The following is a 26975-nucleotide window of genomic DNA, read 5'->3' as shown; positions in this document are numbered from 1 at the left end:
TTATTCAGAACAGTAATCTGGAGAAATATTAATAAGAAAACGCACCAGATTCAGTGATTGACGATTGCGGACTATGAAAACTTCTAATTACATAGCACAAATAGATAGCATAAGGATTAATGTGAAATTAAAAAGCATGAAAAACACAACAATGATCAGACAATATACATAATCGAATCAAAGAACAACATGATTTCGAATATTGCACAATTACATGAATTCACAAATCCATGTTTGAAATTCAAACAATACGATTTCGCAAAATATGATCGAATTCAAATAAAAAACAAAAAATTAAGAAGGAAATTGAATCAGAGAACAAATAATCTTTCCAAAACACAATCCAATTCAAAAAAATCGTTCTAAAATCATAAAATTAATCACAGATAATCATGAAAATAAAATTTGAAAAATTAAACAAGAAAATGAAATAATACCTTTAAACTCATGAAATCTGGAAATTTGGTGAATATATTTGAGAATCTGGAGTGAAATCGCAGCTATTAGGCCGAAAGTGAAGTGAAATTCGACCTTGATTGAAGCTCTAATGGTGGCACAATGAAGAGAGAAAATAGAGGTTTATAGTTTTTTAGAGAAGCAGTGAGCGTGAAAAGGGAGGAGAATGGCTGGGTAATAGTTTAATAAATTTATAAATATGCCATTACTAATCCCTTGATTTTGAGCTATTAGATTAGAAAAGATCCAAAGGCTCAGATTAATTCTCACATAAGATTGTGTTCTCACATAGAAGGGGTGTTCTCACATGAGCCTTCCTCTATATATATATATATATATATATATATATAAAGGAGGCATTTTTGTTGAACTATTAGAGCGCCACGTAGGATTACTAATGGTTTAGGCCAATGAAAAATAAGATTCCTAATTTATTTTTGAATTAAAAAATTGAGTACCACATAGATATTTAATTAGGTGTCATGTATATATATTTTAATTAATTAATTAATTACTAATATATATAACTCCATCCAAAATCAAACACTCTAATAATTTAAAAATAAATCTAAAATAAAAATCATCCAAAATCTAATATATATATATATATATATATATATATATATATATATATATATATATATATATATATATATATATATATATATATATATATATATATATATATATATATATATATATATATATATATATATAGAGAGAGAGAGAGAGAGAGAGAGAGAGAGAGAGAAAGGCATATTTGCTGAATTATTAGAGCGCCACATATATAGGATTACTAATTGTTTCGGCCAATGAAAAATAAGATTTCTAATTTATTTTTGAATTAAAAAAATCGATTGCCACGTGGATAATTAATTAGGTCCCACGTAGATATTTTAATTAATTAATTACTAATATATACAACTCCATCTAAAATCAAATAATATAATAATTTAAAAAATAAATATAAAATAAAATTCATCCAAAATCAAACAATAATCTAAAAAAAAATCAATTTAAAATCAAACATTAATCCTATAGGCATATTTGCTGAATTATTATAGCGCACGTAGGATTAATAATGGTTTCGGCCAATGAAAAATAAGATTTCCAATTTCTTTTTGAATTAAAAAAATCGATTTCCATGTAGATAACTAATTGGTACCACGTAGATATTTTAATTAATTACTTACTAATATATAAAACTTCATCTAAAATAAAAAACTCTAATAATAAAAAAATAAATCTAAAATAAAATTCATCCAAAATCAAACACTAATCTAAAATAAAATAAATAAAATTCAATTTAAAATCAAACATTAATCCAATATTAAAGCACCATGTAGGAAATCTAATGGTTTCGGCCAATGAAAAATAAGATTTCAAAATTAATTTTGAATTAAAAAAGTTGAGTGCCACGTAGATAAATAATTAATTTCCACGTAGATATTTTTATTAATTAATTATTAATATTACGCATATACTATTTCATCCAAAAACAAACACTCTCATAATTAAAAAAAATAAATCTAAAATGAAATTCAATGCAAAATTAAAAACTAATTTAATCTAATACGAAGTATATAAAATTGGTATATACATAGGAGTTTTATTTAAACATAACAATTTAATAGAAATCGTGCATCGCACAGGCTAAAATCTAGTCAAACACTAATCTAAAATAAAATTCAATCCAAAATCAAACATTAATCCAATATTATAGCGCTACGTAGGAAATCTAATGGTTACGGCCAATGAAAAATTATATTTCTAAATTATTTTTGAATTAAAAAATATCGAGTTCCACGTAGATAAATAATTTGGTGCCATGTAGATATTTTTATTAATTAATTATTAATATTACACATATAAAATATATTTCATCCAAAATCAAACACTCTAATAATTAAAAAATAAATCTAAAATGAAATTCAATTCAAAATAAAAAATTAATCTAATCTACTACGTAATACATAAAATATAGCAGTTGGTATATATAGAGGAGTTTTATTTTCACAAAGATCTTTTTATTAAGTAATTATTAATATTACGCATATACAAGTTCATCCAAAATCAAACACTCTAATAATTAGAAAAATAAATCTAAAATGAAATTCAATAAAAAAATAAAAAATAATCTAATCTAATATATACAATATAGTAGTTGGTACTCCCTTTTAAGGGATACACTTGCCTTTTTCGGCCGTATTTATTTAAGAGATACACTTGCCATTTTTAGTAACTTATCAACCCCACCATTTAATTAAATAATATATCTAATATATCTTATGTCCCACCACCATATTAAACAAATAATTTCAAAACTACACCCACCCCCCACCCCTCTAAAACGACATGGTCTCATTTGTTTTAGTTATTAAATATCTACCATAACCCCACTTGTTTTATTACTTTATTTCATTCAATTTTTTTTCTTAATATCCGTGACCGGCCAAGTGTATATCTTAAATAAATACGGAGGGAGTATATATATAAGAATTTTATTTTAATTTAACAATTTATAGAATCTGTGCATCGATTTGGAGATTATTTAACAATTTTAATTTAACAATTTGGAGAGTATTTAGAACGTCCACGTAGGATTTACACGTCATTATATATAATTGATTAATATTTTAGGTTTATTATAAAAATAAAAATATAATATTAGAGTTTTAGCATGTTTACATGATAAGGGGGTAGATAATTAATATCATAAAAGATAGATTTCAACAAAAAAATTATCCTAACTCTCTTCTACCTTTTTGTTAGTATATATATACCTATAGGCTCACGGCCACCAAAAACCCTACTTCTCTTCGCTTCGATTAAATGTCTAGAAGCAATTGTAATCTTTAGTCGTGGCATGCAGTCCTCATTGTCATAGAGTTTGCAATAACGAGTAACGGTGGTGTGTTGGCATGTTGGGCAACAGCTTTGATTGATGCAACACTGCATTTGCAGCAACAGTGGAAAGTGGAAAGTGGTGTTAGAATTAGGGTTGATGTAGCAGTGCATTTGCAGCAACAGTGGAAAGTGGTGTTGAATTAGGTTATTGCTTCAAGTATGATATAATATGATATGCTTTATGAAAATGCTTCTCATGTGAATTTAGATGTAAATGTTTAAAAATGTTGAATTAAGTTATTTCTTCAAGTTTGATATAATATGATATGCTTTATGAAAATGCTTGTCATGTGAATTTTATGTGTTAATGTGCGTTGCAAGATACAACTAATGTTAATTGCTCATCCATAGCTCTAAAACTGAGAAAACGAGCAAAAATAATATCCTTGATTGTACCATATATAAGCTCATAATAATTATAATTGAATATTGAAGCTTTAATTGATAAGTGAGTATCATACATATCAATTAAGCTTCTATCACCGTATGATACTCACTTATCAATTAAACTCATACAACTAACTGACTAAGCTTCTATCACCTAAAATAAAGATCGAGTACCTTTTTACTAGGCTATATTCCAAACTCAATTTTAGCCCTGGAATTATGTAAGGTACCAGTTTATCTTTAAAGTATAAAGTAAAAAGAGTAAAAATGTACTCTTTATTAGACTATATCTTAAACTTATTATTAGACTATAAAAACCTCCGAATTTTGGAATGAACAAATGAAAAAGCGGGCTAAAATTGAAAAGAGATCTCAGAGCATTTCCGGCAAAAGATAATAAGAGATAAATTTTGCTAGGAAGTAAAAAAGATAAATTAAACTTTATAAAAGATAATAACAGAAAAAATACTTATTCGTTTTAAAAAATAAAATATAATTACAAATGTTATCAAATCGATCCTACGATAAGTTAAGTATTGGGATTAAAAGACTACACGTATTTAATTCTCATATACATTCATCTGGGTTTATTATCGCTTAAAGTTGAAAAAAAAAATCTCAAAAAAGAAATTTGAAAAAAAACCGTGTATCGCACGGGCTTTAAATCTAGTATTAATATTTCTCTCTTTTTTGTGGTCCCAACATTTAATCACATATAATAAATAATTCACTCATTACCTCACTTTCATCTTATTTTAATAATTTTTTTTTTTGACGGAGAAGAACAATTTCATTAATTCAAAGAAAATACATAACTGTTACAATCAAAACAATTATTATTCTGCATCCTAAAGCACATCTCGTACTCCACCGCTTCTAGCTTAACGCGAGCAGTGATTTTCGATGTTTTCGCATCTTTCCAAGTAGAGCCCTTCGCAATATGCGCACGAATTGTTCTGATTGACGAGTTGATGATAAACCCTAAACCTGTATGAATCCAAATCTCCTTCCCAATTATTGAAACCCTAAAAAAAATTCCCATCCATGGATGAGAATCAAGAAACTAGAAAACTCTAGGAAAAATCCAAATAAATTGGGACCAACCCAAGAATAAATTGGGAACAAATCAAAAAGCAAGGAGGTCAACCTCTTTCAAATATACAACACAGATTCTGGCGAGTCAAAGTGAGGTACTGAAGAGCACCCCCAACAGAAAAAACAAAACAAGACAATACATAAAGAGAAAACAATGAAAAAACAAGAATAAGGGTCGGAATTAGACAATTTTCGACCTAAACGGCAAAAAAAATAAAACCCAAAAGGATAAAAGAGAAGAGAGAAAAAGGGAGAGAGAGAGGAACATATTATTTTAATAAATTCAAGTCATTATCCTAAAACTATTTTAATTTAACTATTTAAAGCAAATGTGATAGGTAGGAGTATTTGAATGTATGAGCATGTGAGAAAAATAGATGCTCGGGGTAACAATTTCGTGTTACGCATCAAATACAATCTAGCAAATTATACACCAAAAGTTACACACACAGTTTTTCACAAGTTGCTGAACAACGTAAGCACCAAGTATTTCACGATGGACAACAAGTGGCGATGCCAGAAAATTCGTACTAAGGGTTCGAAATTCAAAATCAAGCCATCTTTTTATATAAAATATTGAACAGTACTTTTGATACCGTACATAAGATACATTAAAAATTTAACAACACAATTTATAGTCTAAAATACAATTAGAACGCAAAAAATGGGAAGAAAAGATGCTATAGTTGCATTTAGCAAATTTTCTTATTTTAAAAGCAACTTTATATAGGAATTAGTATAAAAAAATATATAATGTTTTAGGAAACCAAATAAAAAAGAGAGGAGGGAAAAAACAGGAATGGGATTCGATCCCCTGACCTTTAGTTTGGTTAGTAAATCAAAAACCACTACAACACCTCTTTTGATTATGTCATAAACTGGGTTTACTATTAGTTGACTTTTTTTTGTTTTGTAAAATCTGCCAGTTTTTTTGTTTAGCTAGTAAGGGTTCAGTTGAACCCACTGAACCCTTACTAGCACCGCCCCTGACAACAACACGATGCGATTGGCTCGGCTTTAGGCAAGTCTTTCACACATTACAGAAAATACTGTATAGTGATAAGAGACACGAGATTAGGAGTAAACGACTTAGCCAGTCAGTTCCAAAAAACCGGCCTCCGGTTGAAACATTCAAGACCGTCTAAAGAACTGACAATTAGAAATAGACAGAGAACAAAGCTACCAAATTCCAACAAGTTAATTCGATTACAACATCAAATCTAACTAAATTAAAGGCTGAATAACATAAGCACCAAGTATATATTTCATGATGCGATTAGCTCGGCATTTGTAAATTGTAATGGGTTAATTAATAGTAGCATTAGCGAAATACCAAGACTTTCAAGGTATTTGGAACATTGTTGACGAGCTCGAACACACATACGTCTCCTTGTATGATGGCGTTGTCATGAAAGAACTTTGAAATCCCTCCTGTTAGCTTGCAATGAGAGCCTGTAATGTGGCGGTATATAATCAACTTGGTATTCAAGCTTTTCTTCCCCCCTTTTAGCGTTATATTGCGCTTGTCACTTCCTCTCATGTACGTCTCCACCCAACGGAGTGGTATGTTCTACAAAAACAAACAAGTTACCCAGTTAATTACATTTTATAAATAAAATAAATTCATACTTTCTCCGTTCATTTGTCCTCGCAACGTTTGTCACTTTCACGCATGTCAATGCACAATTTTGATCATTATTATCTTTAATTCCCTTTAAGCAAAAATTATAAAAAGTTAATATTTTGAAAATACGCATTAAGACGAATCTAACAAGATCTCACATGACTATGTTTTATAATACGTATAAATCACCAACAATGGTCTAAGTATACTACTCCCTCCATCCCTTAATACTCGCACCGCTTTTCTTTTCGGACCGTCCCTTAATACTTGCACGGCTTCTATAAATGGAAACATTTACCAATATTATATTATTTCTCACACTTACCTACTAACCCACCTACACCCCTACTCCCTACAAAAAAATCATTTAAAAATTCACATCCCCACTCCTCACCTCTTACACATTTCCCACCAACTATATTAAAAAAAAATACTTCACTATCAACTAACGCCTATTAAATTAATAAGTCAATTTAAGTGTTTTAAACTCCGGTGCGAGTATTAAGGGACGGAGGGAGTATATGAAGAGTGTAGAAATTACAAACGTTGCGAGTATTAAAAATCAGAGGAAATATAACATAACATAAGTTCAAAAAACAACTAAAGTAAGATAAGATTATACCAGTATGTTGTATTTCATGTAACCAGAAGTGATAGCGATTGAAAATGATGGATTTCCAGCAAAAGCACTTGTATAAGCTTCAGCTGCCATAACAGCTGCATCTCTGGGATCCCTCGTTGGCGGCCTTGGCTGTTTCGGCCATGAATCTATGTCTTCTGGTTGAGTACTCGCACACGCTTTGGCTGGCACTTTGGATGGTTTGATGATTTTTCTGGGATCGCTTGAACTCGCACGAATTATGCAAACCTTAAGCTCTTGACAGGCGATCAACTCAAACATGCATATATCACCGACTTTCAACTTGTTATCTGATGCAAAAACTTCCCATCCAGTGCTCAACTTGGCATGTCTACTACCACCACCGGTAAAGCTCACTTCCCAAGTTTTCTCAATATTGTCAGTTAGTAGCTTGAGCGTGCAAGGTGACTTGTCCAAGTATGTCTTTGCAAATTCACTAGGTATAATCTGCTTAATTAATTCACCAAAGTATACTTAATTAGCTTGATCGATCACTAATTATTGTTTTGGAATTCCTAATTCGTAGTAGATGACAACTTGACAAGCAATGTAGGTGAAATATGTATGCAACAAACATTTTGTAACAACTAACACTAGGCATCTTTAAATAAGTACATAATCAAGAATTAACGAACTACTTAAGCGAACACTAACCACGCCAGCAGTAAACTCGTGATTGAGAAAGGTCGGCTCCATTTACCATTTTAATCGCCAAGGATGGACAAGAGCTATCCGTCTTCATGTCTACAACCATAAGTTAAGCGAATATAAAGCAAGTCAAGTTTATTTTAAACAAAACGAATTAGGATTAAGTAAGTTCTGCTCGTACCTCTGTTTGAGTTTGATTGAGGGTACTCAATCTCGGAAGCGGTGATGTTGAAAATGACGACGTCGAATCGGTGATTCCCTTTGAATTTGAACATAATGCAGTCCCCATGAGACAACGAGTAGTACTCAACGAATTCCGGCCAGCCCTTTTGCACCAAATACTTGTCATTTGCTCTTACTAATTCAAATTCCCATATCTTACCGCTTGGATCGTCTACGTATATCACTTTCCACAGATTTTTCCCATAAACACTCACAAATTTCCTTGGAATTTCCTACAAACAAATTAAACCCGCGATTATTCATGATTATCAAACTTTAAATAATTCAGATGGAAGCAAATAATTAAATAGTACGAAATAGTATAGAGAGATTAGAGTAGAGAGAAAGGAACAAATACATACCAATTTTTGGAGATCGAGCCGATGTTGGAGTATCAACTTGAAGAAACAAGCAATCTCTTCGCCCGCCATGAAATTATCCTTGCCAGTTTTTTTTACCTACTGAAAAACTCTGTTTTATTACTTACTGGAGTACTACTTGGATTAAAGCTAGCTCTGTGTGAGTTGGTAAAAATTTTGCTATTTTTTTTAAGTGGAAATATTAATGATTAGCTATGTATAGTACGAGTATTGCAGGGATGGGTGTTAATTACTACTCGTACTAGTACCTTATCTATTTCATTATTAAGGAAAAAAGTTGTGCAAAAGAATCAGCAAAAAGATTTTGGCTACTTTTGATAAACACCAAAACATAAAATTTATCAGGTACACTATGTATCCTTCTTGAATTTGTCTGCCAATTAATTGATGTATCTGTTTGCTTCAGCTAAAGATTCTTCCTCTGTTTTTTTTTTTTATTGTAATAATACCGAATACTCCGTCCGTCACTAATTATTTGCAGGCCAATTAACAAAGGAGAGTACCTCCATACCTTAATACTCGCACCGGTTTGATTGTTGTGGAGTTTAAGACACTTGAATTGACTTATTAATTCAATGGGTGTTAGTTGATAGTGGGGTATTTTTTTAATATAGTTAATGGCAAATGGGTAAAGGGTGGGAGTGGTGAGTGAGGGATGTGAACTTTTAAATGATTTTTTGTAAGGAGTACGGGTATAGGTGGTTTAGTAGGTAAATGTGAGAAATAATATAATATTGGTAAAAATTTCTATTTATAAAAGCAGTTCATGTATTAAGGGACGACCCGAAAAGAAAAGCGGTGCGAGTATTAAGGGACGGAGGGAGTATTTAATAATGTTCAAGAAAGAAAGAAGGGTAACATCCCAATTTTCTGCGAGTTTTCAAGCAAATTTGCTACGGATTGTTTGTTGGAGTTAAAGCATGAATTTATCTAGGTACTTATCAGTTATCACTATCATCCTTACAAACATTATTATAAAATTAGGAAAATGACCAATAAATGACAAAAATTACACTCATCCTGTGTTTGTGTAGTTGAACACATAATTTTAACTAATCAAACACTTCTAACTTCTAAAACCTAATAACTTGCAACAAATTTGACAATATTATTATTACCATTAACGTATACATGATGTGTCTATCAGTCTATGTAGTACCAATGGGGTTTTGACCTAGTGTTTAAAACTGAGACTTGTGTATAATAGGTCTCCGGTTCGAATCTTTCGCCCCCATTTCCCATTTGTAATTTGTAACACACACACAAAAACAGTGTAGTATGTTTTTTATTATTAGGTAAGAAAAATCAACTCTACTAAACCAGCATCTATCACAAGCTAACCAACTCAGCTACACAGATCTACGTTTAGCCACTTTCAAACATTTAACAGTTGATGGGGTCAACCCTGTGTCTAGGTAGTACTTGTACTTTGTATTTCATGTACATTAATTAGCTTGTACTTTGTATTTCATGTACATTAAGTATCTTGTATTTCGTAGTTGTGTAGGATTAATACGAGTACCTTACAAAAAAATTGGCAATATTATTAGTACCTTTATGAAGAGGATGATCACGCTAATTTCTTTGCACAGTTTTGAAGAAAAACTGATGATATAAAATTATAAATTATGCTTTCAAGAAAATGAGTTTAATTACAAGAGAAATTGGAAAAGAGATTATTTTGGTTTATACAGTAGTAACAAAAAAAAAAAAGGATCTTTTCCACATTTATAGTGCAAACATTTTAAATACAAAGTTTTAACATCAGCAGAATTGGAGAATGTTGAATTGTTGATGGCTCCTTTTGGTTTACAATTTATGGCTCCTTTTGGTTACAGAAGATTGCCTTAGCTTTTCCGGACTATATACACGTCATTGGTCCCGTTATTCTTATCAAGCCTAACTCCAACAAGATTTTTAGTTTGAGACTACTTCGACTTACATGTTTGAACTAAACGTAATTAAAAAACAAATCTCCTTTACAATCACTCATAACATCTAAAAATAACCATATATAATAATTATTTTAAAAATTATCCATCAAAAATTACTTCGTAATATACAAAGTTAAACGAAACATGTTAAAATTTACCAAATGCTGATTACGGATTAGAAAAGTTAACTTGATGTTACAATGTTGCCGGGCAAAATTCTTCGAAAAAGGGAGAATTGAAGCCTCCCTTTCATCTCATTGAGAGTTTCATCAATCATTTTAAATGCCTCACACCATGTCAAAAAAAAAAAAAAAAGGTTCTCTCATAAATAAGATTACATATAACTCGTAGATAACTAACTATCCACAAGCGAAGATTTGGATGATAATTTGTGATCTTGTGCCTTTGTGGGCCTTGAACAACCCACATCCTTAACCACGGTGATCATCACCAAGTTGGCCTTGAAGCACCCCCAGCTGGACCACGGCGATCAGAACTTCGCCACCTATCAGTGGCTGGAGCTGGTGCCGACCCAGCTGGTTTCTCCCGCAAGTGCCTGGGAACATATTTTGTAGGTGCTGGAGCAGCAGAAGCAGCAGCAGCAGTAGCAGCTGCTGCAGCAGGTATGGCCTCTGCCTGAGGCCTGGCAAGAGGAGTCTCAGAAGACCGAGCAGCCTCACCAGCAAGGATCTGATGTCTTCTCAGCTTCTCTTTTTCTTCAAGCTCTTGCTCTCGTTGCCGTTGTTTTTCTGCCATTTCATCTAGCTTGGCTTGACGCTCAGATTCTTCCTTTCTTCTTCTCTCAGACTCTGCGTGTTTGAACGCCCAAAAATGGTAAATATATAAACATAATAAGTCGTTCAGATTACATGTACTGACAAGGTCTTTAAGTTAGCAAGAAACTTAAGAATTTTAAGCTGAGAGGGAATTGGAGCTGGTTAGTGGCATGAAAGCAGAGGGTGTATGCCTACCTTCAAGCTTCCGTGCTTCTTCCTCTTCCCGCAGCTTGTTTAATCTTTCCTCTTCTGATCTCAAATAGAAAATCATCTTCCGTTTAGCTAACCTTTCTTGTTTACGTGCCAGGCGAATTTGATGGAAATGTTCCTCGCGTTCTTTTCTCAATCTTTCGAATTCAGATTGACGGTGGCTCATTAGGGATTCTTGGAAAATCCTCTGAGAATAAGAATGGTCAGACACGATCATAAACCAATGTTGATCACATTAATAAGAGACAAGCACCGTGTTATCTATTTCAATTATATCTAGCAAGAGCAAAACCAATGTTGATCACATTAATAAGAGACAAGCACCGTGTTATCTATTTCAATTATATCTAGCAAGAGCAAAACCAATGTTGACCTATTTCATATGTTTCTGATAACAAGCAGAGAACAAATAAAGCAATTGCATCCCTAATGAGGACTTGCTAACCTTGTTTTCCATTACACGAGCTACTCTCTTCTTTTCTTGAAGGTCACCATCATGACGTTGCCTGCTGAGCTCAACCTCAAGCTGTAATGTTATATTCAAGACTGATTAGACTTTCTGAAACTGGTCAAAACAGGACATGCACTTTGAGCAAGGAATTTAAGTTTACAGCAGGAAAGAAGAATAATAAATATGAAGGCAATTAAGTTACTTCCTGAGCATCTTAACATATACATAGTAGATATGAAGAGTCTCAGAGCCTTGTGTGGCACACTGTAAATAAAATTTGAAGATATGGACTGAAAAGGCACAGTCGAATGTCTGTCCCTTATTATACAGTATACATCCCCATGAATCCCGGGTTTGTTTAACCAGAATAAACTAATAAAAAGCAGTGCTTTCAAGGAATAAAGAGAACATAAGCATTTCATATCTATGACTATCACAAACAAGTGATAAATACTGCAAACAGGCACAAGCTAACCAAATTGTTTGTTGCCTATGTACAAACTGCCAAACTGCTTGCAGTCTCTACAATTCTCAGAAAATAAGGTTTAAAAGTAATTATATGAGAATAAACAATAGAAAGTTATAAAGAGTATACTTATATTAGAGAACAACATAAAAAGAAATGGTGTCCCCGAAAAAATAATTTAAGAAATGAAGTCAAATTATTAATTTTGGAAACAAAAAACAAGATACCATAGGTTTAAAAAGTTAAAGTTATCAAAAGATATCTTGATGCTAAACATGTACATACACGTTCTAAAACCCTAATTAAAAATAGTTTGACGGAACATTGCTTTTAATAGGTCTAAAATTATTAAATAAAAAATTATTAATTCGCAATTGATTTCTCATACTCTGCTTCATGTCATGCTAATTTTTTAAAGGAAAACCTGTTAGCTAATGGGCAGTTATTTACTTATTTTTAAACAGTAACAGTGGGTGTACCCTGTATCTACATACTATAGTTCCAAGTACGTAAAAAGAATTCGAGTTTAAATCAACCTGTTGCTCATGCTCATGCAGAAGCTGTTCCTCAACCAAGCGTTGTTGATATGCAGATTCAATTAATGGAGCTGCCTCCTCTCTCTTAGCTCTCTCAAGATAATCCATTTGCTTGCTCAACTTCAGCAGTTTTTTCTCCATTTCTTGTTTCTCCCTCAGCTGCTCGTTGAGAGCCAACTCCATCAATGCTTGCTTTGTCAACTTATCCTGAAATGAAGTATATAACACACTTTATAACACCAACACGCAAATACATCAAGTAGATGTTCAAAAAATAAACACTCACCCCTTCTATAAGTGGTTTCTTCTTATTTTTGGAGAACTTTTCCTGAAGTAGGGCTTTGGCTTCTTCAATCTCACGTTCTTCGATTTCCTTTTGGATGCGCTGAATTTTCCTCTTCTCAAGTTCAGAAGCAAGCCTTTTCTGTTCAGCTTCCACATTACTTTTCTGTAGCTGTAATCTCTTTGACTCTTCCTCACGTTCCTTTTAAGACACCAAAGCAGTCAAGTCTCTAAAACGGGAACAACTGCCTGAATTAAAGGTAAAGCAATGAGTGAACAAACCTTCTCTAAAAGCTGGCGTTCTTGTTCCTCTTTGCGCTGTTCAATGATTGTTTTACGAGCAAGAAGCTTCTTATGTTCCTTCTCCACAAGCTCAGCTAAACCAGGCAAAGTATCTTCGATTTTTGATGCTTTGTTAAGGGGAGGATATATCATGGACCTTGCTTTATTCAAAGATTCAGCAAGCGCTGTAAGGTGATTTCTCACGGTATCAGATTCAAGATCCTGCATCAAACATCATCATTGGTCAAACTACTTTACCTGGTGACATCAATATATATTCAAGATCCTGGATACCACAATCTTAACCGACGCAAAAGACGTAAAAGACCATCAATAAATCCGAATGTTTGACGACTTAGAAGCCCTTGACTCAAGAAAACAGTAGCTTTGAACATCCTGAAAGACTTCTCTTAATAATGGTGATTCATAAAATGGTAACATAAAATCACATAAAACCGATCAGAGAAAAATTCTCTCTGTATATGGTTATTCTAACTCTCCCTTGGTAGAAAAGTCAGATATAGTAAACAAACACCAGGTATAAAAGCAATTACGATAACAAAATATGAAATTGATGTGAGGCTGAAAGAATGTCCAATAACTCCTAAAGATATAACCCAGCAACTAAAATATACACACCAAAAGAAAGAGACAATGAGAGGTGGAAAAAACACTAAAATCTACTGAAAACGTCAGGATATATTGGACAAACTTTAGGACAAAACCAATGTGTCAAAAAAAAGTTAATTTACATAATGCATCGGCGCCAGACACAAGAGCTTACCAGAATACTAAACGAAACAGCGCCATTCATATGGTCAACCTTCATCGTTAAGAACTTATGTTTGACAGCATCTACAGAAATCTTTTCCACAACAGAAAAATCAAAAAATGGAATCATCTGGGACAAGCTCTCAATGGTCATCGTCTGGTAAACTTGGGACGCCTGCAATGTGAAAAATAGGATATCAATGACACTGAGGGTAGCTATAGCAGTGTACCAAGGTACACTAACAAAATACACTTGGTAGAGATGCAAAAAAGAGCAAAACATTGCACCTGTTGCAGCAATCTAAGAGTTGCTAGCTTTTCCAAGGCAAGAACATACTTTGACAATTGCACTTCAGGTACAGAAGAAGCTGAAGCGAGTTTCCCGCCAAGCTTAGAAATTTTGTTCAACAAGGGCTGAACTTTTAAAGACAAATCCAAGGGCAGAAACTCATGCTCTAGGAGATGATAGAGATCTTTAACTTCTGGAAGTACACAAGACATAACACCTTTGGAGACCTGCCAATTGAATAAAGAATAAAGAGATTAGATGACATGAAAGAGACCAAATTTCTGCCTCGAAATCTTTCAAGTTTTCAACATTGATTATCTAAAACAATGACCAGTTGGAAGGTCATACCAGTTGCGAAAGAAGAGCTGAGCGTGAGAGCTGTCAGAATTAGAAAAACAATAGAGCTATCAGATTGGGAAAAAGTGTATATAAACACAAAAATAATAAGCAAAACAAACTAATGGGTGGACAACCTAACTTACCACTTCTCTGCTCTCAGGTTTGGGATCAAGATTAAAATTAATAAGATTAGACATCCTCATATTCCGCTCTTTCTCATTTTCCAGTTCCAAATGAGATGCACCACGTGTATGATCATAAGGAAGAACTGAGAGGGCAGCCAAAACCACAGATGATGCTATCGTCTGCAAGTCCTTCTGGCTTAAGTTCTTGTTGAAGTTCTTTTGAAGCAAGAAAAGCTTCAGCCAAGCATATGCATGATACAGATGGCTTCCTGAAGTCCAAAAGATTTCAGTGAGCTTAGCATAGTAAACGACCATCAATGAAGGCTTTGGGGTCTTCTTAACCATACACATCAAGCCATGGATATCTTCAACAGAACGAAACGCTTCCTGAAGGAGGAAACAATGTCTTAAAAGAAAGTAAAATATTCGTAACCGACCAAAATGTCAGGAGAGCACACAAAAACAAAAATTAAAGCAAACAACATTGCCTGGTATGAGGGTCATTATTCTTTGTCTTTGGATTATTATGAACCATATTAAAATGAACCTTCACAGTTTGTTTGGTAACTTAACATTAATGAGGAAAACTAAGTTAAAGTGTAGAAATTAAATAATTCCTCAATTTTACCAAGTTTGTTTATTAGGAGAGAAAACTATGGAAAGTAAATGTGTGGAAATATGTGGAAATCTTTTTAGTTAAAATTGAGTCATTTAGTTTTCCATAGATAGCCGGCCCCATCATTTTGGGACTAAGGCTTAGTTGTTGCTGTTGTTGCCGTAGTAGTTTTCCATAGTTTCCTTTCCAAATCGAAAAACCTAGGAAAATCTAAAATTCTCCTATTAATTTCAACAGTTTTCTTCATTTAACTAACCAACGATGGAAAGCTAGTTAAAAGCTTTACTATTCAATAGTTTTCCTCATTAAATAATCACGCAAGTGTAAACTAGGGAGTAGTACATTTCTTAAATTTTGCATTTCCACATATTTCCATAGTTTTGATTTTCCACGTATTTCTCCACTAATCGAATTCCCAAACACAGCATAAAACTGTATGCACTTCTTGTTCATTGTGAAGTACAAAATTGTAATTCTAGTTCGCTCAATGACCTAATAAACACAAATTTCTCCATTATGGCAGGGCTAAAGTTGCATTCTTGCATACATCTGAACCTCTGTTGCCTAACCCTTGGTACCAGCCCCAACAGAGGCAGTGGTCTAATGTTGATGATACCCAGAAATCATTAATTACTGATCTGGAAAACATGGAATGACATTCATGAATTTATAAAACCACCAAACATGAGTCAAAATTGCAGAAGTTTTGTTTTTATGTAAAAATAATGTTGTACAGAAGCCAACATGATTTTTTTAAAACCTCTAAATTTACATCAAGGCTTAAAGGGACCAGCAAATGTGCATGTTTAACATTAACCACATGAAATCGTGAGTCAGAAAGGAGGCATATAATTCTTAAAGAGATTGGTAGCTACAAAACTTTTTTGCAACAGAAAATTGCTTGGACATTGTCCTACCTGCCAAAGTTCAAGTTCAGTGGCAATCTTTAGCTGCTCAAACCTCGTGTCGAGATACAATTGCAAGCTTTCTGGAGCTGTCAGATCAGTCCTGTCACGTTGGTCCTTGTATTTATTCAGATTTGACAAATGGTTCCTGATTATTTCACAGAGTCTACGAAATTCTGTGGTACGTTTGTATTGCTTGCAGAATTGAAAAGCACGATGTGCCGTCATCTGCAAAACAATAGAGCACAATTTAGCCCTTAAGTACTTTATATAATACATAATACAAAGGCAAATTTGTTAAAAAGGACCTTTTATAACCCAAATTTTGCGAGAAAGGACCTTATATAATTTTTTTTGTGAAATAACACCTTAATGTAAATTTTTTTGCGAGAAAATGACCTTATATAATTTTTTTGTGAAATCACACCTTAATGTAATTTTTTTTTGCGAAAGACAACCAAAAATAAATTTCCGGCATTGACTGAGCTTTTTCGGCCATTGACTTGCACAGTAGAAGCACCTGTGACTTAATTTTGCTAATCACACCCGATTTTCCTCCAAAATTCTAAACTTTAAAACCTAAAGTTGAAAAAAAAAATCGAAATAAAATCAAGTTTGAAAATTCAAGACTCGGGAGAATCAATGTCTTTAGCCAACGTAAGCCACACGTGCTGCTCACGAGCAAGTCAATGGCCGGAAAAGCTCAGTCAATGCCGGAAACTTCCCTTAGGTCTTTTCTCGCAAAAAAAATTACTTTAAGGTGTGTTTTCACAAAAAAAATTATATAAGGTCCTCTCTCGCAAAATTTGAGTTATAAAAGGTCCTTTTTGGCAAATTTGCCTAATACAAATCATAAAATAACTACCATAACAACTGTGACATTTTAAAGTCAGATAGAGAAAAGCAAGGAATGCCTACTTATAATCATAACCCAAATAATAGAAATGGATCAAGGAGAAAACATCCTTGTTATGTTTTGGGGATAACAAAGTCCTTTATTGAAAGGAATCAAAGGATACATATGCATAGAATACAGCAATTGTGAAAATGCATCTTCCCAGAGAAGTGAAGCGTCAAAAACAGCAAAAACAATTTTCAATACATACGCACCTTATGAGGCAAGCTGGTCAATTATAGCACACTAACATGAAATAACAATTACCAAGCCCATCCTTCATAAAATAGATGTAATTTCGTTCTAACAGCAAGAAACTGCAGGTCATCCTGTAAATAAGGGATTTAAACCATAATAACCCCATGTTAAGACCTTTTCTAAAATAACCCCTATGTCTGCACCCCTTCCTAAACTAACTTTATGATTCAGGGAGCTTCGCATCAAGAGACTGTAGCACAAATGAAGAAAATGAATAAGTAAAAATGGGAAGGGAGGGAATAGCACCGCATAACTATGTGCAACAGTAAAAGCCACTATTTTATACTCAGCTAATTCTGCATTGAAGTCTCGGAATTTGAAGATTGCTCAACATATATCAACCTTATCAAGATTCAAAAAAAAATCAAACCCTTAATCAGATTGATGGATCTATAAACAGGAGTCTTATAAACCCAACAACAACACTGCAGTGATATGGTTTTTTTTTTTTTAAAGCATATGAAGTATTTCATGAAACAAGGAAAGCATAAAACAATGTTGATAATTGGAAATATATTATAAAAAATCAATAGGAAACTTACAGCATAAAGATTCTCCAATTTAGAATTGTTACGTAATATTTCCAAAACAGTTCTGTATGTCTCCCAGAGAAATTTGAACCAAGGTGTAACAAGTTCACGGTCAGACCTGTCTTTTCCCTTCTCTCCACTAACATAGCTTAGCATTAGATCCTCAGGACGCTTATCTGCCTCAAGATCTTCAACATCAAGTGCTTCTTCTAATGCTTGAGCTTCAGTACGAGCAACCTCAGCCCTCTCAGTTGACAAGTGCATGAAATGCTTAATGACTTCCTCTAAAGAGTTCACATTCACTTGTTGGCAAACAATGCGGTATTGGATTAAACCATCTTTGGCATACCTACCCTTCCTCATGTCGACACAAAGTTCTATGTATTTAAACATGATCTTTTCCAATGGTTTCTGCCATGCTCTGTACCTTTTCGAGGTAATAAGGTCGTGAAGCGCCTGCAGCGCATCTTGCTTCTGACCAACATTGATCAGCTCTACATAAAATGAAAGTAAAAGGATATAAGACGAGAGAAAAACAGCGTAACACACCAGATAACCAAAACACAGTTTGCACTTTAAGGGGAATGTAATAAGTTAATAACATCCCAGAAAAAAGATACGCATACACATGCGGCAAAGAAAGACGAAAGGAAGCCCATAAAAGTGTCAATTTAACGGCGATAAGTCAATCTGTAAATGAGATTCCAAAGAAGATAAAATATTAAATAGTAGGGAGTATACACAAATGTAGCAAATGGATTGACAATTGGCGACCAAAGTATCAAAAAGGTTTATAGATCAGTGTGGAGAGAATGAATTGATTGTCAAATTTCATTACGAAAAGCTAAAGAGATCATCAAATAACTAAAACAATAAACTCTTTTCTGATGGTAAGTGTTCATTTTTTAATTCACCAGCTAGAATATGCTATTAATCCCCTAACTATCTATTATAGTGAATTCGCAAAAGAAAATAAACTTCACAAAACAGTAACAGTAAATTCCATCAAGATAAATCAAATCCAGCAGAAGAAGGCAGATGGACAGTTGAAGTTAAGCTATTGTAAGTACTTGTTTGATTATATGTAGGAAGCTGTATTTCATCCAAAAAAGTTGCAATGCAAATTATGTTTTACCTTATGTTTTACCTCTTAGGAATTGCAAAAAAGGGACTAGAGAAGTGACTTCATAGGTTAGTGTCAACCAAACCATTGCACATAATTTAACTTCTTAATAAAATCGCCTATCTATATGCCCATCAAAAAACCACTAAATTAACCCACGGGTACATGTTTACATTGCATCTTATCAAAGAAGAAAAAGTACTCACCTTCGGCTCGCTTTAAAGCATTTTCTGGTTTCGCAAAGGTAGACATATTGATCAACTTCTGCAAAGCAAACTAATCGCTATGAATACAATAGAAACTTCAAGCTAAACTCAAACATATAATCATGAATGTTTACAAATAAGCTAATTTAAACATCTACATTGTTAAACACATGCTTTCAACATAATGTCACTCCCAAACTTTCTGAACAATTAACCCTATGTTCTACAAAATCAATCCATCAAACCTAAATTATAAACATCATCAATTTGAAGCATCAAACGCATAGCTTGAACAACTTACTAATCAATCAAGGAAGTTTATCAGAAAATTAATTCTTCTAAAGCATGAAGATTGTAGAACAGATTTTATTAATAATTATTATTACTACCATGAAAAAGGGAAAAAAAAAACTCATAAAACTTACCTGCGAAGAAACGGAGAGGTCGCCGGAGTTGAAGAGAGAGAAAACTAGAGTTTACAGTAGAGAGAGAAAGGATGCAAGAGAATTTTGGGCAGGCTAACCCTAAATCTTGAAAAACCCGTTTACGTTTTACTACCGCCGAGAAAAGGAAATAGTGACCCGTTTATGAAGGCTCGGATAGTCGGATCTATATCAAATCAGTTGGAAGTTGGGCTGACCCAAAACATATACTCCATCTATCTATTATTATTTTATTACTACTCCCTCCGTTTCTTTTTGTTTGTTACCTATTCTTTTTAGGGTGTTTCATAATGTTTGTTCACAAATTCTTGTTTATAATGGGTGTACAATAAATATTGTACACCGGAGTAAAAGTTGACTCAAAATGCTTAAAAGTTACATTTATATAGGTAAAAGTTATCTATTTTTTAGTGATAAATTTTTTCATTTGAATAAATATTATTTCTTCAAAATCACCAATAATGTATAAATTAATCATTTAACCCTTTAAAATGTTTATCTATCAACTTTTTTATTTTATAATATAAAAGTTACAGAAAAATAGGTTAAAGTTATGAAAAACTGCATAAAAGTTATCTGGGTGTACAATAAATTTATTGTACACCTTGTGCGCGCAAGACCTTTTGATGTTTGTTACATGAGAGAATATTTCATTTTTAAACTTATTATTGTTGTCATTTTTTGTGCCAACTTTTAATTTTAATTGGTCCAATTTTTTCAACACATTAAATTTCTTTACAATTTTTCAAGTAGGTTAAGTTAGCAATCTGTGTGTTTTTTCATTATTGGTTCATTTTGATAAATAAAACAATCTTATTGGTTGTTGTAATTGTAATACCCTGAATTCTTAAAACTAGATTAATTATGCTTAATCATTTTTATTTAGCTTAAAATCGTTTTAAATCCTAAAATTCGAACTTTATTTTTAATTAACGAAGTTTTATTTCGCTTGAATTTTTAAATATTGTTACACTATTTGTTAATTTTCAGATTCTATGATTTAATTTCAAATTTACGAGTTTAAGCTACTTTTTAAAATATTAGTTATTTCGTAATTGATTTCGAATTTTTAATAATTTCAAAACGTTCTTATTTATTCGGAAACTAAATTCATTTTTCGTTAACGATATTTATATAAAGGATTATCTAAAACTTAATTTTTATTTAAACAATTCTATTCAAATTAATTTCCTAAAAATAGAAATCAATTTTCTGAATTTTTTTTGCCTAACTAAAGTGAAATGACAAAACAACAAAATGCTTAAAAAAAAAAAAAAAACAAAAAAAAAAAAACAAAAAAAAAACTTCATTTTTTTTCCCTTTTCTTGCTCTTCACGTGTACCAGGAAGAAGGAAGCAATTCCTTCCTTCCTCTCTTTCCCTCAATTCGGTCTACATTCAACCTTGAGCCCCAAGCAAATTCAACTTCTCACTCACTCTACCTATCATTATAATCAGCCAATTTCTTTTAATTTTCTCAAAAATCAAAATCAGTTATCAAAACCGATTAACACCTCCCATTTGCTTCCCTGCTTTGTTCGAACAACCACCACCAAAGCTTCCCTCCTTCTTCCTTTCACGGCACCACCGTGCTGCAACCACCCAACCACGCAGCCCCATTCCCGACCACCCAACACCGCACGCACCACCGTCCCCTGCTTCCCCTCTCCTCTTCGCAACTCCCCTGCTTCCCCTCTCCCTCTTTTCTCTTCGCAGCACCACCCCCAACAACCACCACCACCTCCAGACACCTTCGTCACCTTGCCAATCGACCACCGCCACAAAACAACCCGGCGAGCCTGTTAGGTTATGATACATATGACATTTACATAGATCATGCGGAAACAACCATTAACCCAGGAAACATATTATTTACACATAATCATATAGCATAATTTAGATGCATACTCTTTGTTGCGTGCCCTCCCTAGCTGCGCCCGAACCGAACAAGAACAAGTCTTTTAGGACTCCAAGTGTCGTCCCTCCGTAGATAGTCCACAGCACGTCCGGATCCGCCTTAAGATTGACCAACTAGAATCGCCCTTAAGGTACTAGAAAATTTCGGCACTTTATGAGCAAGATGTGTTTTAATTTTCTCTCAAAAAACTCACTTTTGAATACTTTGAAACTTGTGTATAAATTATGACCCCTAGGCCTTTATTTATAGAGTTATGGAAAAGGAATCGTAATCCTAGTAGGATGCGAATTAATTGGAATTAGAATCCTACATGAATTCTATTTAATTAATTTATCCAATTAGGAATAGAAATTTAATCATACACTGACTCTTGTAGATTCAGGAATCACGCATGAGCACAAACTCACACACACACGGCAGCCACAAGGGCTGCCCATGCGCGTGCGAGCAGCAGCCCGCGCAGCACGGCCCACGCAGCCGTGGCCCTTGGCGCGCGCTGGGCCTGCCTTGCGGTAGGCCTGGGCGCTGCCTTGGCTGGGCTTGTGGCGCGCATGCTTGCTGGGCGATGGCCCCGGCTTCGTGCTGGGCCTTCGTCCGGCAAGCCTCGTCCGATGCTAATTCGTACGATACGCTTCCGATTAAATTTCCATTTCCGGAATCTATTTCCGATACGAACAATATTTAATATTTCCGATTCCGGAATTAATTTCCGTTTCGAACAAATATTTAATATTTCCGTTTCCGGAATTATTTTCCGATTCCGGCAATATTTCCGATTCTGACAATATTTCCGTTTCCGGCAATATTTCCGATTCTGGTAATATTTCCATTTCCAATAATATTTTCCGATACGTACCATGTTTCCGTTTCCGGCAACATCTACGACTTGGATAATATTCATATTTCCGATACGATCCATATTTCCGTTTCCGGCAATATCATCGTTTCCGGAGTTTTCATTTCTTGCCTGTGACGATCTTAGCTCCCACTGAAACCAAGATCCGTCGGTTCCGAATATTCATAGATGGAGTATTTAATGCCATTAAATACTTGATCCGTTTACGTACTATTTGTGTGACCCTACGGGTTCAGTCAAGAGTAAGCTGTGGATTAATATCATTAATTCCACTTGAACTGAAGCGGCCTCTAGCTAGGCATTCAGCTCACTTGATCTCACTGAATTATTAACTTGTTAATTAATACTGAACCGCATTTATTAGACTTAACATAGAATGCATACTTGGACCAAGGGCATTATTTCCTTCAGTCTCCCACTTGTCCTTAGGGACAAGTGTGCATTTCCTAATTCCTTTGTCGCTCGATGCTTGCTCTTGAACATAAGGTAAGAGTTGTCATCCTTATTATGTCCAGAGGTGTTCCTCGGTTTCAGAGTTCAACTGATCAAATAAACAGATAATCATAGCCTATGATTCATCCGAGCACGGCCATGCATTTCACAGTTTCTAGCTCTCCGAGTGGCCTTGTACAACTTTTAAGCATCTCATCCCGATTTATGGGAGGACAATCCCAATCTTGCGATCTTGAGATTAGACTTCGTTTGATAGGTGATTACCTGAGCGTTGCCTTTATAGCCTCCTTTTACGGTGCGACGGTTGGTCAACGTCAAAGCAACCAGTTCTCAAACAAGTAATCTCAAATCACTCAGGTATTGAGGATTTAGTGTCTAATAATTTAATGAAATTTACTTATGACAGACTTTCATCTCTTACAGTAAAGTTTCATAGGTCTTGTCCGATACTAGTCTTCCCAAAGTAAGTATCTATGCAAATGATTATGACATTGCCATGTCCACATAGTTCAAGAAACAGAACTACTAGTCATCTTGCACTCTAATCGTCTAACGTTTTCTATGCGTCCAATTTTATAGAAAACTCCGATTAGGGACCATTTTCAACCTTTGACATTCAAGTTCACTTGATAGACATTTCTTAGTCACAGGACTGGTCCTGACAGTCTATCTTGAATATATCGTCAAATTGAAGGGACTCATCATTTAATAAACCACAAATTAAATGGAAAAATGAATTTCTTTCATTTATTGTGAATGATTAACCAATAATGTTTTACAAAGATTTAAACTCTAAAACTTTAAAACATTAAACAGAGACATCAAAGCCATTCTCCAATATGCTTGATTCCCATAGCTGCAGTGTGCGAGTTGTGCTTCGCTTGCGGCAGAGGTTTAGTTAATGGATCTGATATGTTGTCATCAGTTCCAATTTTGCTTATCTCGACTTCTTTTCTTTCAACGAACTCTCGTAGAAGGTGAAATCTACGAAGTACATGCTTGACTCTCTGGTGGTGTCTAGGCTCTTTTGCCTGTGCAATAGCTCCGTTATTATCACAATACAGGGCTATTGGTCCTTTAATGGAGGGGACTACACCAAGTTCTCCTATGAACTTCCTTAGCCATATAGCTTCCTTTGCTGCTTCATGTGCAGCAATGTACTCCGCTTCAGTTGTAGAATCCGCAATGGTGCTTTGCTTAGCACTTTTCCAGCTTACTGCTCCTCCGTTGAGGCAGAAGACAAACCCAGACTGTGATCTGAAATCATCTTTGTCGGTTTGGAAACTTGCGTCCGTATAGCCTTTAACAATTAATTCATCATCTCCACCATAGACCAGGAAGTCATCTTTGTGCCTTTTCAGGTACTTCAGAATGTTCTTGGCAGCAGTCCAATGCGCCTCTCCTGGGTCTGACTGGTATCTGCTCGTAGCACTGAGTGCGTACGCAACATCCGGGCGTGTACATATCATAGCATACATTATTGAACCAATCAATGATGCATATGGAATCCCATTCATTCGTCTACGCTCATCAAGTGTTTTTGGGCACTGAGTCTTGCTTAGAGTCATTCCATGAGACATGGGTAGGTAGCCTCGCTTGGAGTCTGCCATCTTGAACCTATCAAGCACCTTATTGATATAAGTGCTTTGACTAAGTCCAATCATCTTTTTAGATCTATCTCTGTAAATCTTGATGCCCAATATGTACTGTGCTTCTCCTAGATCCTTCATCGAAAAACATTTCCCAAGCCAAATCTTGACAGAGTTCAACATAGGAATGTCATTTCCGATAAGCAATATGTCGTCGACATATAATACTAGGAAAGCAATTTTGCTCCCACTGACCTTCTTGTATACACAAGATTCGTCCGCGTTCTTGATGAAACCAAAGTCACTGACTGCTTCATCAAAACGTATATTCCAGCTCCTGGATGCCTGCTTCAATCCGTAGATTGACTTCTTTAGCTTGCATACCTTTTTAGCATTCTTTGGATCCTCAAAACCTTCAGGCTGTGTCATAAACACAGTTTCTGTTAAAACGCCGTTTAAGAAAGCAGTTTTGACATCCATCTGCCATATTTCGTAATCGTAATATGCAGCGATTGCTAACATTATTCGAATAGACTTTAGCATTGCAACTGGTGAAAAGGTTTCATCGTAATCCACACCGTGGACTTGCCTGTAACCTTTTGCAACCAATCTAGCTTTGAAAACTTCAAGTTTCCCATCCTTGTCCTTTTTCAGTTTGAAAACCCATTTGCTTCCAATGGCTTGGTAGCCATCTGGCAAATCGACCAAATCCCATACTTGGTTTTCAGACATGGAGTCTAATTCAGATTGCATGGCTTCTTGCCACTGCTTGGAGCTAGGGCTCGTCATAGCTTGCTTGTAAGTCGCAGGTTCATCACTTTCAAGTAATAGAACGTCATAGCTCTCGTTCGTCAAAATACCTAAGTACCTCTCCGGTTGAGATCTATATCTTTGCGATCTACGCGGGGTAACATTTCTAGATTGACCATGATTCTCACCAGATTCTTCTAAAGATCTCTGAGTTTCATCTTGAATGTCATCTTGAGCATTCTCTAGAGTTTGTTGTTCGACTCGAATTTCTTCGAGGTCTACTTTTCTCCCACTTGTCATTTTGGAAATGTGATCTTTCTCCAAAAAGACACCATCTCGAGCAACAAACACTTTGTTCTCAGATGTATTGTAGAAGTAATACCCCTTTGTTTCCTTTGGATAGCCCACAAGGATACATTTGTCAGATTTTGGATGAAGTTTGTCTGAAATTAATCGTTTGACGTATACTTCATATCCCCAAATCTTAAGAAAAGACACATTTGGAGGTTTTCCAAACCATAATTCGTATGGAGTCTTTTCGACAGCTTTAGACGGAGCTCTATTTATAGTGAGTGCAGCTGTATTTAGTGCATGTCCCCAAAATTCTAATGGAAGTTCGGCCTGACCCATCATTGACCTGACCATGTCTAGCAAGGTTCTGTTCCTCCGTTCTGACACACCGTTCCATTGTGGTGTTCCAGGAGGAGTCAATTCTGATAGAATTCCACATTCTTTCAGATGGTCATCAAATTCATAGCTCAGATATTCACCGCCTCTATCAGACCGCAGTGCCTTAATCTTCTTGCCTAATTGATTCTCTACTTCACTCTGAAATTCCTTGAATTTGTCAAAGGATTCAGACTTATGCTTCATTAGGTAGACATAACCATACCTACTGAAGTCATCAGTGAAAGTGATAAAGTAGCTGAAACCACCTCTAGCATTTGTACTCATTGGTCCACATACATCTGTATGGATTAAACCCAATAGTTCATTTGCTCTTTCTCCAACTTTAGAGAAAGGTTGCTTTGTCATTTTGCCAAGTAAACATGATTCGCATTTACCATAATCCTCTAAGTCAAATGGTTCTAGAATTCCTTCCCTTTGAAGTCTTTCTAAGCGTTTCAAGTTTATATGGCCTAATCGACAATGCCACAGATAGGTGAGATCTGAATCATCCTTTTTGGCCCTTTTGGTATTTATGTTATATACTTGTTTGTCGTGATCTAATAAATAAAGTCCATTGACTAATCTAGCAGATCCATAAAACATCTCTTTAAAATAAAACGAACAACTATTGTCTTTTATTATAAAGGAGAATCCCTTAGCATCTAAGCAAGAAACTGAAATGATGTTTTTAGTAAGACTTGGAACATGGAAACATTCTTCCAGTTCCAAAACTAGCCCGGAGGGCAACGACAAATAGTAAGTTCCTACAGCTAATGCAGCAATCCGTGCTCCATTTCCCACTCGTAGGTCGACTTCTCCCTTGCTTAACTTTCTACTTCTTCTTAGTCCCTGTGGATTGGAACATAAGTGTGAGCCACAACCTGTATCTAATACCCAAGAAGTTGAATTAGCAAGTATACAGTCTATAACGAAAATACCTGAAGA

At 34.5% G+C, this 26975-nt stretch overlaps 2 protein-coding genes across 2 annotated transcripts; both read right to left on the bottom strand.

The window, feature by feature from the left end:
- Nucleotides 1–6008: 6008 nt before the first annotated feature.
- LOC110779159 (B3 domain-containing protein LOC_Os12g40080) lies at nucleotides 6009–8749 on the bottom strand. The gene is made up of 5 exons (XM_021983689.2): nucleotides 8342–8749; nucleotides 7939–8212; nucleotides 7764–7853; nucleotides 7092–7556; nucleotides 6009–6415 (listed from the first exon to the last, which is right to left on the bottom strand). Exons 3-5 carry the CDS (start codon nucleotides 7803–7805, stop codon nucleotides 6167–6169), a joined length of 756 nt encoding a protein of 251 aa, XP_021839381.2. The 5' UTR covers nucleotides 7806–7853; nucleotides 7939–8212; nucleotides 8342–8749; the 3' UTR covers nucleotides 6009–6166.
- A 1602-nt stretch (nucleotides 8750–10351) lies between these two features.
- Nucleotides 10352–19933, bottom strand: LOC110779158 (eukaryotic translation initiation factor 3 subunit A). Its single transcript, XM_021983688.2, has 14 exons — nucleotides 19779–19933; nucleotides 19354–19411; nucleotides 18037–18518; nucleotides 16354–16569; nucleotides 14839–15207; nucleotides 14705–14734; nucleotides 14356–14583; nucleotides 14081–14242; nucleotides 13297–13518; nucleotides 13019–13216; nucleotides 12733–12939; nucleotides 11725–11805; nucleotides 11265–11466; nucleotides 10352–11102 (listed from the first exon to the last, which is right to left on the bottom strand). Exons 2-14 carry the CDS (start codon nucleotides 19397–19399, stop codon nucleotides 10741–10743), a joined length of 2805 nt encoding a protein of 934 aa, XP_021839380.1. The 5' UTR covers nucleotides 19400–19411; nucleotides 19779–19933; the 3' UTR covers nucleotides 10352–10740.
- Between the last annotated feature and the right edge of the window lie 7042 nt (nucleotides 19934–26975).

The sequence above is a fragment of the Spinacia oleracea genome, chromosome 3, assembly GCF_020520425.1.
Source record: "Spinacia oleracea cultivar Varoflay chromosome 3, BTI_SOV_V1, whole genome shotgun sequence".
NCBI lineage: Eukaryota > Viridiplantae > Streptophyta > Magnoliopsida > Caryophyllales > Amaranthaceae > Spinacia > Spinacia oleracea.
This window is presented reverse-complemented; position numbering and strand designations above follow the sequence as displayed.

What these genes read in the sequence shown, in the direction of transcription:
- LOC110779159 (XM_021983689.2), bottom strand. Translation starts at nt 7,805, where the DNA reads ATGGAGCCGACCTTTCTCAATCACGAGTTTACTGCTGGCGTG. An exon ending in ACGAGTTTACTGCTGGCGTG is followed by an intron (nt 7,557 to 7,763) that starts GTTAGTGTTCGC and finishes TTAATTAAGCAG; the next exon opens with ATTATACCTAGTGAATTTGC. An exon ending in ACATGAAATACAACATACTG is followed by an intron (nt 6,416 to 7,091) that starts GTATAATCTTAT and finishes TTGTTTTTGTAG; the next exon opens with AACATACCACTCCGTTGGGT.
- LOC110779158 (XM_021983688.2), bottom strand. Translation starts at nt 19,399, where the DNA reads ATGTCTACCTTTGCGAAACCAGAAAATGCTTTAAAGCGAGCCGAAG. An exon ending in CTGTTTCGTTTAGTATTCTG is followed by an intron (nt 13,519 to 14,080) that starts GTAAGCTCTTGT and finishes TGTTTGATGCAG; the next exon opens with GATCTTGAATCTGATACCGT. An exon ending in AGAAACCACTTATAGAAGGG is followed by an intron (nt 12,940 to 13,018) that starts GTGAGTGTTTAT and finishes ACTTCATTTCAG; the next exon opens with GATAAGTTGACAAAGCAAGC.